General features: G+C 43.7%; 1 protein-coding gene across 6 annotated transcripts in view; it reads right to left on the bottom strand.

Moving 5' to 3' along the window:
• Nucleotides 1–1,128: 1,128 nt before the first annotated feature.
• The window catches only part of kansl1b (KAT8 regulatory NSL complex subunit 1b), a 151,529-nt gene continuing 135,922 nt past the window's right edge, over nucleotides 1,129–16,735 (bottom strand). For all 6 annotated transcript variants that reach the window (XM_060904457.1, XM_060904458.1, XM_060904460.1 and 3 more), the window contains 8 exons: nucleotides 7,327–7,527; nucleotides 6,282–6,416; nucleotides 5,750–5,877; nucleotides 5,391–5,512; nucleotides 5,224–5,281; nucleotides 5,000–5,112; nucleotides 3,890–4,154; nucleotides 1,129–3,780 (listed from right to left, as the gene is read on the bottom strand). In XM_060904457.1, the coding sequence (XP_060760440.1) occupies nucleotides 3,556–3,780; nucleotides 3,890–4,154; nucleotides 5,000–5,112; nucleotides 5,224–5,281; nucleotides 5,391–5,512; nucleotides 5,750–5,877; nucleotides 6,282–6,416; nucleotides 7,327–7,527 (1,247 nt within the window). In that variant the 3' untranslated portion in view covers nucleotides 1,129–3,555. The remainder of the gene's footprint in view (nucleotides 3,781–3,889; nucleotides 4,155–4,999; nucleotides 5,113–5,223; nucleotides 5,282–5,390; nucleotides 5,513–5,749; nucleotides 5,878–6,281; nucleotides 6,417–7,326; nucleotides 7,528–16,735) is intronic.

The following is a 16,735-nucleotide window of genomic DNA, read 5'->3' as shown; positions in this document are numbered from 1 at the left end:
CAAACTTTTGAACGGTAGTGTATGCTCAAATCCCATCAAATAGTAGCTCATTTTCTGTAACTGGTAGAGGTTTGGGCTTATTATTATTATTCTACAGGACTGCTCATAGATTTTTTTTTTTAAAAGTTAAATCTTTCACAGTACAAATTTATCAGTTCTATATCATTGAGTTTTGAACATCAATTTATTACACACACACCTCACAAGGTGTTAATTATCTTCTGGTCTTCATCTGACAACACTAGCAGTGTGCAGGAAAGGTTTTATTTATTTATCTACTTTTAAAAATCCCCTCCAAACACACACACACACACACACACTTCCACCTTCACACACATGCATGTGTATCTGGTAGCCTCGATATGGCACACTTTCTGAAAAATGATGATTTGATAGACAGTCTCTAAACCAACCACATAAAGAAACCTTTTGTCCTACAGTAATTAGACGATGTGCAATTTCCCAAAATAAAAATGTCTGGCGCCCTCTAGTGTGCAAATGCAGTACACCTTCAATAAATGGATTGCCCCCTCTGGATGCCTTTCCTCACCATTAATGTTGCAATAAAAGGTTATTAGATCATATCCATTAGAGCTGAGGTGATGAGGTGCCTGTTCCAGCTTGAATGAAAACTCAATCTTGGGTCAGTTGCCATGGTAACTAACCGAGTTCCTCACTGGCTCCTCCCTCCGACTGATCCTGAAGCAGCTGTGGGCGGAGTCTCCTTCCCCTGAACTCATTGGCAGAGCCTCATGTGGGGATTAGAGGTGCTGTGGAATCATTAGAGTCTAACAGATCACATAGTGTGTTGTAGCCAAATATTTTTAATTTGCGCTGTGGTGACGGGTAACATCAGACTGAACCAAATCAGAGTTTGTTCCATCAGCGTCCTGGAAATCCTCCTGATGGTCTTGGAAAGTAAACACATGAACACTCCCTGTGACATCACAGCTGGAACTGGGCAAGATGAGGAGCTTTGACTTCAGGGTCATGTCTCAACCTGATGACATCACACACATCTGAGGAGCTTGATCACGTGACAAACATGACTAAGCGTTGAGACAGAATCTCAGCATCTGCTGGGTGATCATTTAAACATGAAATAAAAACCATCACACACATGAAGGATACAATATAATTCACTTTTAATTTGGAGAAGCACAAACGCTGTCAGATTGGCCAAATGATCCATACACCTTTATTTCCGTAAAGAAAGTTGTTAAATATGTTTTTTTTTCCCCATGTATGCGTTTTCTCGCTATACAATCAGGACAGCTACAGCCTCAGAAATCAAACACGGTAAAGAATCAAATAATGTATTTACAAAATATACTTTTTTTTTATAATACAAACTATTACATGCTAAATGATACACCAGACTCCTCCCACACAAACCCCTCCCTTTCCTCCCTAAATTCACCAGGTTGGAAACTGAACATAGGAAATAACGTCTCACAGGAGGACATTGGCTCCTGCCTGATCGGCACTAATCAAGGGGTACGAACACGCTGAGCACACCATCGCCATCCAGGAGTGGAGTTTATTAACCAAGGGACGAGAACGGAGAAAACGGGACAGGAGCGGATAGTCTGTCTTCATGGTGTGTGGGTTTTTTTTTTCTTAAAACACCATACATATCTCTCTCTCACACACACAGGTGATGTGATGGGTAACACGAGTGCATAATAACATGTAGACACAGATCCGAGCGCAAAATACTCTCATGGCGTAACAAATGGAACTACAGACCATCCAGTGGATCGACAAAGAGAAATAAGCAGAAATGAGGCAAGAACGTGAGAAAGGCGAAGGTATGAGGGTGTTGTGCATTTAAACGGCAGATCCTCAGACGTCAGGGGGAGACAGAGCTGAAAAAACCCAAAGCCTGAACTCGGCTGAGAGGGAAATGAGACGCAGGGCAGGGAAATAAACAACAGTGTGGCTCGAGTTTGCAAAATGAACACAGAGAAAGCTGGTGTGGAGCTTTTAACCCTCCACTGATCAGATTAGACCCAATATTAACTGCACATCCATGTGTCACTTCTCATGTGGATCTGTCTCACACCTGCAGACATCTTGTGCACTATTCAAGTTTTAGTCCCGCCCCCTGGTTTCTCTTGGCCACGCCCCTCAAAAAACCATGAACTGTTAAGAGTTCAAAGCAAACCAAGCTGCGATTTGTAACTGCAGCCAACCCGCCATGAAGAGTCGAGATTTGATCAGGACTCGGAACCAGGACTGCTCGCGGCATTCAGCAGACGCAGTTGAGCCATTCCTGCTGGTCCAGGGAATCAAACCGGCAACCTTTTGGTTGCAAAGCTGCTTCTCTAACCATTAGGCCATGGCTTCTTCATGGTTCCAAAGTCCACAACGTCTGATCATGATTAACGGGGAAGGGAGGAGGGGTGCATGATCATAACGTATGAAATCTTTATTGGGATGACGATCCTGTAATCCTGCCTCACTCTGTATAATCACCTCCTGTGAAAGGAAACGGAGGGACGGAACCCTCAGATCAGGGTCGACTCACTCAAAGTTTTGAGTTGAGAAATGAGCTGCTGTTTCGACACACGAGTGCCGCAGGAACACAACGCAACGCAGCTGTGATGGAATGATGGGCAGAGAACGGAACAGTGCTGAGCATCAGAGTGCAAATACAGAGCTCGAGCTGATAAACGTTCTCCTGCGTTAAGGGGATTCCTCATTTCAAGCATTCAGGCAGCAGGATTAAACAAACGCAACTCAAATTAAGTGCTCAATCGATTCGTAAAGAAATGCATCGTATACGAGTTACGTAAGTAACACCTCAGAGCGCTGATCCATGATCAGTTTTTACCAAAAAAAAAAAAAAAAAACCACTTTACACTCAGCTCATCCTACATGTATATGAACGGATATGATTATTAAAAGCGCAACCTGCTACTTTCGACTCAACCTGACAGAGACGGGGCTCTTTCACACGGTATATAAAAGGCCAATTAAATACACACGAGCGAGCGAACAAACAGGAAGCTGATTAGTCAGAGATTTCAGTTAAAGCTGGCCCCGGATATTAAAAGACACTGCGAATGAACAAAAATAATAAATGATAACAATAACAATAATAATAATAATAATTAGAATAATAAGGACATGCCTGATGGTCATATGTTTGTGCGCGTGTTTGGGTTGTACCTAAAATCAGTATAACAGGGAGCCTGTGGTCAACCCGCTGGTTTGCGATCTCTTCAGTCCGTTCCAACGCAAAGCAAGTGCACGAGCGATTTAGGACACGACAGAGTTTTGGTTTCCTGCTTTACCCTCTTAACGTTTCATTTCCAGTGACCCAAATATGAACAACAACAACAACAAAAACCCCAAACAAAGAACAAAAGACGCCGCCATCGTCTCGACTGGTTTCCAATCTTCAACTCGCCGAATTCACTGAAAACCGTGAAAGAATTAAGTGATGTTTGAATATCAAACAGCAGGAGGTTTAACTGCTCTGTACGGCGCTGGAGCTGGAGGGGTGCACGCGCGCGTGTGAGTGAGCGAGACGAGTCTGTACAGGACGTTTCAGCAGTGCGTGTGTCTCTGCGAGTTGCTCCTGTGCCGTCCCGTGTCTTCAGCCAGTGGTGACGGAGGCTCGCCCTCGCACTCGGACCTGGAGCCGCTCCTGCAGCCGGAGATTCGCCTGGCGGTTCGATACGTGCGCTCGCCGCCGGGACTCATGTGCTGCTCATGATCCTGAGTCGGATCTGCGTCCAGGGGGAACGTACGGCGCTCCCACGGCTGCACAGGCTGAGGAACCAAAAAAAACCCTTACGCTATAGCTGACGTAGTGCATTTTTACAGGAAATAAAATAGCTATAGTAGCATTAACTACTAGTGCTGCTGTGTGTTCTCGTACCGTTTCGTCGTAGCTGGTGTCGGGTGTGGAGCAGCGCGTGTCCTCATTGGACAGGAGCCGGTGCGAGTCTCTGGAGGCTGGTGTGTGTGTGTGAGAGAACGCAAGCAGCTCAGGGCTGGCAGGGCTGGAGGGCGACGGCGAAGGGGCCGAGCTGTAATCCTGCAGCAGAGGGAAGTGAGACGGGTCGGGAGACGAAGGCTGAGGTGTGGAGGGATTTGTTCCACCCAGCAGGGGAGTGCTGCGTCCGTCCACTGACTTATACGACCTGAGACAGAGAGAGAGAGAGAGAGAGAGAGAGAGAGAGAGGGGGGGTGTTGTGTCACCAATCTCTCAGGAAAATATCTAAATGACCATCACAACCTGAGAGAGAAGAATAAAGGTCACTCCCATGTTATGTTATGAGCATTCGTGTAAATCTCTCTCACGTGTGCAAGATTTATACACGTTCTGTATTTCTGTATCTGGTTAAAGGGTGTTGGATTTAATTTTCATTAGCCGGAACAATGCCGCTTGCACTGTTCATGCTGTAACCATAGTAACAGCAACAATAAAAACAGCAGACTGAAGCTATTTTTAAATCCAGCACCCTGAGGGTCAAACAGCCTCGGGCAATTTATTTTCATAATTATCTCCTCACTCTGCTGGATTTACCACCGGCCACAAAAGAAACACTGCTGTGGTTCTGTTTATCCATTTTATTTTGCAGCTGAAAGATTTTCTGATTCCCCCCCCTTTCTGAATGATTTGAAGTGGGCGGAGCTACAAAACTACACCCCCGTACAGACACTGTAGTTGTACTGGTGAGCAGCGCTACTACAGGAAACGGTGAAAGGAACGAGAATGAGCAGAGTGACTGGGTCAAGGTCACCCCTGTTTCCTCTCAGCAGTGTACAACCAGTTCTGGTTTTAATTATCTGTTTAAAGAAACAGTTAGAAACTGGGTTTGGACTCGTTTCTGACTCTCTATGATGCGAGATGTGTTTTTAAGCATCTGGTGCAGCATCTATTCATCTTTACTCATGATATAGGAGACTCCAAATGCACCTTTCATATACAGTCTCCAGCTCACAGAACTTTATATAAATTGGTGAGTGAGGGAGCATGACTGACCGGCTTCCCCGCCTCTTGGCAACAGAACTGGATGTCCAACTCCAGCGAGAACGTTCCTGCTCTTCATACAGGAGGTGAAGCTGAGAAAACGCTGCATCTGATAAATCTTCAATCTGACACACACACACACACACACACACGCGGGTATATAAATGTGCCATATGGGCCATAGATGAGGGTGAGAAAGGGGTGGGTGGGTGTGTGTGTGTGTAAGCACTGCTCACTTCCACTGCATCATCCTCCTCAGAAATGTGATTGGCCATGACATTCACTTCTCTCCAACTACACACACACACACACACACACACACACACAAGGAGAGATTAAACACACTGATTCATCTGAAGCACACAGGAAATCCACCTGTGAGGTGTGTGTGTGTGTAAGTAACCTGGGCGTGAGGATCTCTTTGTACTGCAGTTTCTCCACTCGGGTGGTCGCCGCCACAGACATGGGGATGACGATGTTGTTGATGTCAAACGAGCTCTCCACTCTCCTCTTACGCTGTGCCTGCTGCTCTCACACACACACACACACACACAGGATTCCAGCTTTAATGGTGTTCTGCTTTAACTCAGGAGCTGATGTCTAAGCTGAGTATAATGAACACATCAGTGCTTCTCCACAGGACACCACTAGGTGGTGCTGGTGTACCAGTGTCAGAGACAGTACCGTATATCAGATGCATTACATCAGAACCAGTCTCGTGTGTGTGAGAGAGAGAGAGAGAGAGAGAGAGAGATTGATTACCGGTGTTGTGGTGAGACTGCAGGGTGTTGGACTCTCAGAGGACGACAACTGTCTCACTATAGGACTGAGAGTGGGCGTGGTCAGAGAGGAACTTGGACTCGCCACCTCCATATACACCTTACTGACATCTGTACACAGAGGGAGACAGACGCGGGGGGGGGGGTCAAGAGAATGAGAGAGAGACAGAAGGGGGGGGACAAAGAATAAGGGCGAGACAGAGAAGGGGTGACAAATGAGAGAGAGAGATTGGGGGACAAAGAGAATAAGAGGAGAGAGAAAGAGAAAGGGGGACAGAGAATAAGAGAGAGACAGACAGAGAAAGGGGGACAAAGAATAAGAGAGACAGAGAAGGGGGACAAAGAGAATAAGAAACAGACAGAGAAAGGGGGACAAAGAGAATAAGAGAGAGACAGCCAGAGAATGTGACAGACAGAGAAAGAGAGGGGAACAAAGAATGAGAGAGTGTGTAAAATTGTTTATATGGAGTGTGTGTGTGTGTGTGTTATATATAAAAATCGAAGTGTGTGCTTACTGTCGCGCTCCAGTGAGTGCTCTCGGGCTCTCTTGCGCGTGTGACTGCGCTCTGCTCTGTACAGCTGACGAGACTCGCCGTCACTCTGCTGGTGATGATACAGCTTCTCCGATCTCATTCTGTGATGGGAAAAACCTGACACACACACACACACACACAGTGGAGTTGTCACTGGAGAAAGTCATGGCCTAAAGATTAGAGCAGCAGCTTTGGGACCAAAAGGTCACCAGTTCGATTCCCTGAACCAGCAGGAATGGCTGAAGCTCCCCTGAGCAAGGCATCGACCCCCTGACTGCTCTGGGTGTGCTGGACATCACTCTGGATCAGAGCTTCTGCTAAATGCCTCGAACGTAATGTAACTGACGTCAATCACAAGAGCCACACTGCAATTTCACCCCAGAACAATACTGGATCCTGACCGGTCAGAAGGTGTTGATTAATTTCCTAGAACAGCGGCTCTGACAGGAGCACTTATTCTAACACTTTAATGTTTCTATAGGAACAATGGAGCTGGACACAAATCGTATGACGTTTCCTGTCAGGAGCGTTAAGACAATTAATGGTGCCGAGTGACGGGGCCAAAATAATCCCGACGAGATGAGAACAACGACTCATGTGACGATGTTTCGAAAGGACAGTACATTAGTCACGTATGCTGTGTTTAAATCCAGAGCTGTGATTTGCGAATGGTATGAAAAGGTTTATGATTCAGCAGCGGTCACGCGGTGACGCCCCACATCTTCATCGCTGTTACTTAAAACCTGATGAACGGCTGAGCAGAGACCAAACTCGGCGCTCTCGCACCTCACAGCACACATTCTCTGTAAACGTCAACTACTGGGTCACTTCGCCGAGCAACTTTACTCGATAAACCACGTTCACATGCCCTCCAATAATAATAATAATAATAACAAATAATAGGAATGACTAACAGTTCATCCTCAGCAAGTGTGCTGCACAGTCACTCATCAGAACACAGCTGAAAATGAATAAAAGCGCGTTACAGATGACTGACAGAGAGAGAGAGAGAGACTGTGTGACTTACGGACTGTGGAGAGGAGTGAGCTGGTCAGCTTGAGCTTGTCTTTAGAGCATGATGACGATGATGAGGGATCGATGAGACGGCCGCTCGGAGAGAACTTTGAGTGCTTGAGCGAGAGCTTCTTGATGGGTTTGATCTTATCCAGCGGCCGGCCCTGCCAGTGACACTTCATCACACGCTGCAAGTGCAGACCCATTCCAACATCTGTGACACACGCAGGCACAGAGAACGCATCACCCTTTAGGATCATGAACAGACGGCTTTAACAGATCACATGAACACACTGCTAGACCCCCAAAATTGCTAACATTCTGGGAAAAGCCCGATTGAGCCCTGTGTACAGAGTTTAAAGTGAGAGGCTGCAGTTTCAGGTACTGCCAGCAGGTGGTGTCTGATCACTAATATAGGACTGGTGGAATTCCCCTCACTCCCATCAGCCTGTCACTCTCACTCATCATTTCACTGAGCTCTCTTCCTGAACCCTCTACACACACACACCCTCCCTGGTATTAGTCAAGAGGGTTGGGTTACAGTCTCTTGCCCCTTTTCCACCAAAGCAGTTCCAGGGCTGGTTCGGGGCCGGTGCTTAGTTTGGAACCAGGTTTTCTGTTTCCACTGACAAAGAACTGGCTCTGGGGCCAGAAAAACCGGTTCCAGGCTAGCACCAACTCTCTGCTGGGCCAGACGAAAGAACCGCTTATGTCAGCGGGGGGGGCGGAGTTGTTAAGACCAACAACAATAACGAGACCACGAAAGATCGACATTTTTAAGCAACGAGAAGCAGCAGCTGTACAAACGCGAAGTCATCCATTATTATTGCTGTTGTTGCTGCTGCTTCTTCCGCGTTGTTTTTGCTTCGATATTCGCGCCAAGGTTTATGCAAATGTAGCGACGTAACTGATGTATACAGCGACATAATGATGTATACAGCGACGTAATGACGTGTCTTCTCTTAGCACCGCGAGCTATGGAAAAGCAAACTGGTTCTCAGCTGGCTCGCAAGTTGAACGAGTTGTGAACCAGCACCAGCCCCGAACCAGCCCTGGAACTGATTTGGTGGAAAACGGGTAACAGTAATCACACACACGGGTTTACACACAATGTGACGGGTTTACAGTGGACTTGGAAAATGGTTTAGGAGGACATCAGGGGTTGAGAGTGAGATTTGGAGATCTGACTAATACTTCAATTAAGAAAAGAGGAGGAGCAGGATAAGAGGAAGAGGTTAAGGAGGTAAAAAAGAGGAGGAAAATGAGGGGAGGAAGAGGTGGAGGAGGAAATTGAGAAAAAAGGAGGAGGATGAAAAGGAGAGGGAGAAAAAGAATGAAAAAGAAGTGTAAGCACTAGTAGTAGTTTAATGGATGTGTGTCTCTCAGATTAGATATATGAGGAGTTCAGAGAATTTAAACAAATAATTGGCTTTTATAATATTTGGCAACCTGACTGCAGTACAGTAAAGTGTGTGCGCTCGCGCTTCACTATAAACAGGGTGCAGATTACAGGCTATTTTAAGGCATGACACAGCAGAGCGGGAATAATTAACACACAGCCAGGAAACGCACAAACTGCTGAGCTCAACACACACACACACACACAACATACGTGTGTTGTGTGTTTATTAGTGTGTGTATTAGTATAGTATATTAGTAATAAACGTGTTTGTTAATGTGTGCATTACAGTGTATTGTGTATGCGTACATTACTGTTTGTATGAGTGTGTATTGTGTCTCTCTATATTAGTGTGTGCATTAGTGTACAACCAAGCGTGCATCACAGTGTGTACGGAGTGTGTACACTAGTGTGTCTATATAAGTGTGTGCATTACAGTGTGTATAGTGTGTGTACACTAGTGTGTGGTGTGTCTATATTAGTGTGTGCATTACAGTGTGTAGAGTGTGTGTACACTAGTGTGTGGTGTGTCTATATTAGTGTGTGCATTACAGTGTGTAGTGTGTGTACACTAGTGTGTGGTGTGTCTATATTAGTGTGTGCATTACAGTGTGTAGTGTGTGTGTACACTAGTGTGTGGTGTGTCTATATTAGTGTGTGCATTACAGTGTGTAGTGTGTGTACACTAGTGTGTGGTGTGTCTATATTAGTGTGTGCATTACAGTGTGTAGAGTGTGTGTACACTAGTGTGTGGTGTGTCTATATTAGTGTGTGCATTACAGTGTGTAGTGTGTGTACACTAGTGTGTGGTGTGTCTATATTAGTGTGTGCATTACAGTGTGTAGAGTGTGTGTACACTAGTGTGTGGTGTGTCTATATTAGTGTGTGCATTACAGTGTGTAGAGTGTGTGTACACTAGTGTGTGGTGTGTCTATATTAGTGTGTGCATTACAGTGTGTAGAGTGTGTGTACACTAGTGTGTGGTGTGTCTATATTAGTGTGTGCATTACAGTGTGTAGAGTGTGTGTACACTAGTGTGTGGTGTGTCTATATTAGTGTGTGCATTACAGTGTGTAGTGTGTGTACACTAGTGTGTGGTGTGTCTATATTAGTGTGTGCATTACAGTGTGTAGTGTGTGTGTACACTAGTGTGTGGTGTGTCTATATTAGTGTGTGCATTACAGTGTGTAGTGTGTGTACACTAGTGTGTGGTGTGTCTATATTAGTGTGTGCATTACAGTGTGTAGAGTGTGTGTACACTAGTGTGTGGTGTGTCTATATTAGTGTGTGCATTACAGTGTGTAGTGTGTGTACACTAGTGTGTGGTGTGTCTATATTAGTGTGTGCATTACAGTGTGTAGAGTGTGTGTACACTAGTGTGTGGTGTGTCTATATTAGTGTGTGCATTACAGTGTGTAGTGTGTGTACACTAGTGTGTGGTGTGTCTATATTAGTGTGTGCATTACAGTGTGTAGTGTGTGTACACTAGTGTGTGGTGTGTCTATATTAGTGTGTGCATTACAGTGTGTAGAGTGTGTGTACACTAGTGTGTGGTGTGTCTATATTAGTGTGTGCATTACAGTGTGTAGAGTGTGTGTACACTAGTGTGTGGTGTGTCTATATTAGTGTGTGCATTACAGTGTGTAGAGTGTGTGTACACTAGTGTGTGGTGTGTCTATATTAGTGTGTGCATTACAGTGTGTAGAGTGTGTGTACACTAGTGTGTGGTGTGTCTATATTAGTGTGTGCATTACAGTGTGTAGAGTGTGTGTACACTAGTGTGTGGTGTGTCTATATTAGTGTGTGCATTACAGTGTGTAGAGTGTGTGTACACTAGTGTGTGGTGTGTCTATATTAGTGTGTGCATTACAGTGTGTAGTGTGTGTACACTAGTGTGTGGTGTGTCTATATTAGTGTGTGCATTACAGTGTGTGTACACTAGTGTGTGGTGTGTCTATATTAGTGTGTGCATTACAGTGTGTACAGTGTGTGTACACTAGTGTGTGGTGAGTCTATATTAGTGTGTGCATTACAGTGTGTACAGAGTATGTACACTAGTGTGTGCATTACAGTGTGTAGTGTGTGTACACTAGTGTGTGGTGTGTCTATATTAGTGTGTGCATTACAGTGTGTGTACACTAGTGTTTGGTGTGTCTATATTAGTGTGTGCATTACAGTGTGTACAGTGTGTGTACACTAGTGTGTGGTGAGTCTATATTAGTGTGTGCATTACAGTGTGTATAGTGTGTGTACACTAGTGTGTGGTGTGTCTATATTAGTGTGTGCATTACAGTGTGTATAGTGTGTGTACACTAGTGTGTGGTGTGTCTATATTAGTGTGTGCATTACAGTGTGTATAGTGTGTGTACACTAGTGTGTGGTGTGTCTATATTAGTGTGTGCATTACAGTGTGTACAGAGTATGTACACTAGTGTGTGCATTACAGTGTGTAGTGTGTGTACACTAGTGTGTGGTGTGTCTATATTAGTGCGTGCATTACAGTGTGTAGTGTGTGTACACTAGTGTGTGGTGTGTCTATATTAGTGTGTGCATTACAGTGTGTAGTGTGTGTACACTAGTGTGTGGTGTGTCTATATTAGTGCGTGCATTACAGTGTGTAGTGTGTGTACACTAGTGTGTGGTGTGTCTATATTAGTGTGTGCATTACAGTGTGTAGTGTGTGTACACTAGTGTGTGGTGTGTCTATATTAGTGTGTGCATTACAGTGTGTAGTGTGTGTACACTAGTGTGTGGTGTGTCTATATTAGTGTGTGCATTACAGTGTGTAGAGTGTGTGTACACTAGTGTGTGGTGTGTCTATATTAGTGTGTGCATTACAGTGTGTAGAGTGTGTGTACACTAGTGTGTGGTGTGTCTATATTAGTGTGTGCATTACAGTGTGTATAGTGTGTGTACACTAGTGTGTGGTGTGTCTATATTAGTGTGTGCATTACAGTGTGTACAGTGTGTGTACACTAGTGTGTGGTGTGTCTATATTAGTGTGTGCATTACAGTGTGTATAGTGTGTGTACACTAGTGTGTGGTGTGTCTATTAGTGTGTGCATTACAGTGTGTACAGTGTGTGTACACTAGTGTGTGGTGTGTCTATATTAGTGTGTGCATTACAGTGTGTATAGTGTGTGTACACTAGTGTGTGGTGTGTCTATATTAGTGTGTGCATTACAGTGTGTACAGTGTGTGTACACTAGTGTGTGGTGTGTCTATATTAGTGTGTGCATTACAGTGTGTACAGAGTATGTACACTAGTGTGTGGTGTGTCTATATTAGTGTGTGCATTACAGTGTGTACAGAGTATGTACACTAGTGTGTGCATTACAGTGTGTAGTGTGTGTACACTAGTGTGTGGTGTGTCTATATTAGTGTGTGCATTACAGTGTGTAGAGTGTGAGAGTACGTGTATTAGCATGAACATTACAATGTTTATGTACTACAGTGTGTATTAGTGTGCGCACATTCCTGTATGTTTGTATGACAGTGTGTGTGTGTGTGTGTGTGTGTATATATATATATATATATATATATATTAGTGTGCGCAAATTCCTGTATGTTTGTATTACTGTGTGTGTGGTTAGTGTGTGCACATTCCTGTATGTTAGTATTGGTGTATGTACTACAGTGTGTGTGTGTGTGGTTAGTGTGTGCACATTCCTGCATGTTAGTATTGGTGTATGTACTACAGTGTGTGTGTGTGTGTGTGTGTGTGTGTGTGTGTGTGAGTGTGTGAGTGTGTGTGCACATTCCTGTATGTTAGTATTGGTGTATGTACTACAGTGTGTGTGGTTAGTGTGTGTGTGTGTGTGCACATTCCTGTATGTTTGTATTGGTGTATGTACTACAGTGTGTGTGTGTGTGTTTAGTGTGTGCACATTCCTGTATGTTAGTATTGGTGTATGTACTACAGTGTGTGTGTGCACATTCCTGTATGTTAGTATTGGTGTGTGTGTGTGTGTGTGTGTGTGTGTGCACATTCCTGTATGTTAGTATTAGTGTATGTACTACAGTGTGTGTGTGTGTGTGTGTGTGTGTGTGTGTGTGTGTGTGTGTGTGTGTGCACATTCCTGTATGTTAGTATTGGTGTATGTACTACAGTGTGTGTGTGTTAGTGTGTGCACATTCCTGTATGTTAGTATTGGTGTATGTACTACAGTGTGTGTGTGTTTAGTGTGTGCACATTCCTGTATGTTTGTATTAGTGTATGTACTACAGTGTGTGTGTGTGTGTGTGCACATTCCTGTATGTTTGTATTGGTGTATGTACTACAGTGTGTGTGTGTGTGCACATTCCTGTATGTTTGTATTGGTGTATGTACTACAGTGTGTGTGTGTGTGCACATTCCTGTATGTTTGTATTGGTGTATGTACTACAGTGTGTGTGTGTGGTTAGTGTATGCACATTCCTGTATGTTAGTATTGGTGTATGTACTACAGTGTGTGTGTGTGTGGTTAGTGTATGCACATTCCTGTATGTTTGTATTGGTGTATGTACTACAGTGTGTGTGTGTGGTTAGTGTATGCACATTCCTGTATGTTTGTATTGGTGTATGTACTACAGTGTGTGTGTGTGTGTGTGGTTAGTGTGTGCACATTCCTGTATGTTTGTATTGGTGTATGTACTACAGTGTGTGTGTGTGGTTAGTGTGTGCACATTCCTGCATGTTAGTATTGGTGTATGTACTACAGTGTGTGTGTGTTAGTGTGTGCACATTCCTGTATGTTAGTATTGGTGTATGTACTACAGTGTGTGTGTGTGTGTGTTAGTGTGTGCACATTCCTGTATGTTAGTATTGGTGTATGTACTACAGTGTGTGTGTGTTAGTGTGTGCACATTCCTGTATGTTTGTATTGGTGTATGTACTACAGTGTGTGTGTGTGTGTGTGTGTGCACATTCCTGTATGTTAGTATTGGTGTATGTACTACAGTGTGTGTGTGTGGTTAGTGTGTGCACATTCCTGTATGTTAGTATTGGTGTATGTACTACAGTGTGTGTGTGTTAGTGTGTGCACATTCCTGTATGTTAGTATTGGTGTATGTACTACAGTGTGTGTGTGTTAGTGTGTGCACATTCCTGTATGTTTGTATTGGTGTATGTACTACAGTGTGTGTGTGTGTGTGTGTTAGTGTGTGCACATTCCTGTATGTTAGTATTGGTGTATGTACTACAGTGTGTGTGTGTGTGTGTGCACATTCCTGTATGTTTGTATTAGTGTATGTACTACAGTGTGTGTGTGTGCGCGCGCACATTCCTGTATGTTAGTATTGGTGTATGTACTACAGTGTGTGTGTGTTAGTGTGTGCACATTCCTGTATGTTAGTATTGGTGTATGTACTACAGTGTGTGTGTGTTTAGTGTGTGCACATTCCTGTATGTTTGTATTAGTGTATGTACTACAGTGTGTGTGTGTGTGTGTGTGCACATTCCTGTATGTTTGTATTGGTGTATGTACTACAGTGTGTGTGTGTTAGTGTGTGCACATTCCTGTATGTTAGTATTGGTGTATGTACTACAGTGTGTGTGTGTTTAGTGTGTGCACATTCCTGTATGTTAGTATTGGTGTATGTACTACAGTGTGTGTGTGTTTAGTGTGTGCACATTCCTGTATGTTTGTATTGGTGTATGTACTACAGTGTGTGTGTGTGTGTGTGTGTGCGTGCACATTCCTGTATGTTAGTATTGGTGTATGTACTACAGTGTGTGTGTGTGTAGTGTGTGCACATTCCTGTATGTTAGTATTGGTGTATGTACTACAGTGTGTGTGTGTGTAGTGTGTGCACATTCCTGTATGTTTGTATTGGTGTATGTACTACAGTGTGTGTGCGTTAGTGTGTGCACATTCCTGTATGTTTGTATTGGTGTATGTACTACAGTGTGTGTGTGTGTGTGCGCACATTCCTGTATGTTAGTATTGGTGTATGTACTACAGTGTGTGTGTGTGTAGTGTGTGCACATTCCTGTATGTTTGTATTGGTGTATGTACTACAGTGTGTGTGTGTGCACATTCCTGTATGTTTGTATTGGTGTATGTACTACAGTGTGTGTGTGTGTGTGTGTGTGTGTGTGTGTGCGTGCACATTCCTGTATGTTAGTATTGGTGTATGTACTACAGTGTGTGTGTGTGTAGTGTGTGCACATTCCTGTATGTTTGTATTGGTGTATGTACTACAGTGTGCGTGTGTGTGTGTGTGTGTGTGTGTGTAGTGTGTGCACATTCCTGTATGTTTGTATTGGTGTATGCACTACAGTGTGTGTGTGTTTAGTGTGTGCACATTCCTGTATGTTTGTATTGGTGTATGTACTACAGTGTGTGTGTGTGTGTGTGTGTGTGTAGTGTGTGCACATTCCTGTATGTTTGTATTGGTGTATGTACTACAGTGTGTGTGTGGTTAGTGTATGCACATTCCTGTATGTTAGTATTGGTGTATGTACTACAGTGTGTGTGTGTGTGTGTGTGTGTGTGTGTACATTCCTGTATGTTAGTATTGGTGTATGTACTACAGTGTGTGTGTGTGTGTGTGTGTGTGTAGTGTGTGCACATTCCTGTATGTTTGTATTGGTGTATGTACTACAGTGTGTGTGTGGTTAGTGTATGCACATTCCTGTATGTTAGTATTGGTGTATGTACTACAGTGTGTGTGTGTGTGGTTAGTGTATGCACATTCCTGTATGTTTGTATTGGTGTATGTACTACAGTGTGTGTGTGTGGTTAGTGTATGCACATTCCTGTATGTTTGTATTGGTGTATGTACTACAGTGTGTGTGTGTGTGTGTGGTTAGTGTGTGCACATTCCTGTATGTTTGTATTGGTGTATGTACTACAGTGTGTGTGTGTGGTTAGTGTGTGCACATTCCTGCATGTTAGTATTGGTGTATGTACTACAGTGTGTGTGTGTGTGTTAGTGTGTGCACATTCCTGTATGTTAGTATTGGTGTATGTACTACAGTGTGTGTGTGTTAGTGTGTGCACATTCCTGTATGTTAGTATTGGTGTATGTACTACAGTGTGTGTGTGTGTGTTAGTGTGTGCACATTCCTGTATGTTAGTATTGGTGTATGTACTACAGTGTGTGTGTGTTAGTGTGTGCACATTCCTGTATGTTTGTATTGGTGTATGTACTACAGTGTGTGTGTGTGTGTGTGTGTGTGTGTGTGTGTGTGTGTGTGTGTGTGTGCACATTCCTGTATGTTAGTATTGGTGTATGTACTACAGTGTGTGTGTGGTTAGTGTGTGCACATTCCTGTATGTTAGTATTGGTGTATGTACTACAGTGTGTGTGTGTTAGTGTGTGCACATTCCTGTATGTTAGTATTGGTGTATGTACTACAGTGTGTGTGTGTTAGTGTGTGCACATTCCTGTATGTTTGTATTGGTGTATGTACTACAGTGTGTGTGTGTGTGTGTGTTAGTGTGTGCACATTCCTGTATGTTAGTATTGGTGTATGTACTACAGTGTGTGTGTGTGTGTGTGTGTGTGCACATTCCTGTATGTTTGTATTAGTGTATGTACTACAGTGTGTGTGTGTGTGTGTTAGTGTGTGCACATTCCTGTATGTTAGTATTGGTGTATGTACTACAGTGTGTGTGTGTGTGTGTGTGTGTGTGTGTGTGTGTGTGTGTGTTAGTGTGTGCACATTCCTGTATGTTTGTATTGGTGTATGTACTACAGTGTGTGTGTGTGGTTAGTGTGTGCGTGTGGTTAGTGTGTGCACATTCCTGTATGTTAGTATTAGTGTATGTACTACAGTGTGTGTGTGTGTGTGTGTGTGTGTGTGTGTGCGCGCGCACATTCCTGTATGTTAGTATTGGTGTATGTACTACAGTGTGTGTGTGTTAGTGTGTGCACATTCCTGTATGTTAGTATTGGTGTATGTACTACAGTGTGTGTGTGTTAGTGTGTGCACATTCCTGTATGTTAGTATTGGTGTATGTACTACAGTGTGTGTGGGGTTAGTGTGTGCACATTCCTGTATGTTAGTATTGGTGTATGTACTACAGTGTGTGTGGGG

This window comes from Neoarius graeffei, chromosome 22, assembly GCF_027579695.1.
Source record: "Neoarius graeffei isolate fNeoGra1 chromosome 22, fNeoGra1.pri, whole genome shotgun sequence".
Classification (NCBI taxonomy): Eukaryota; Metazoa; Chordata; class Actinopteri; order Siluriformes; family Ariidae; genus Neoarius; species Neoarius graeffei.
Note: the sequence above shows the minus strand (reverse complement) of the source record. Positions and strands in the feature narration are given on the sequence as shown.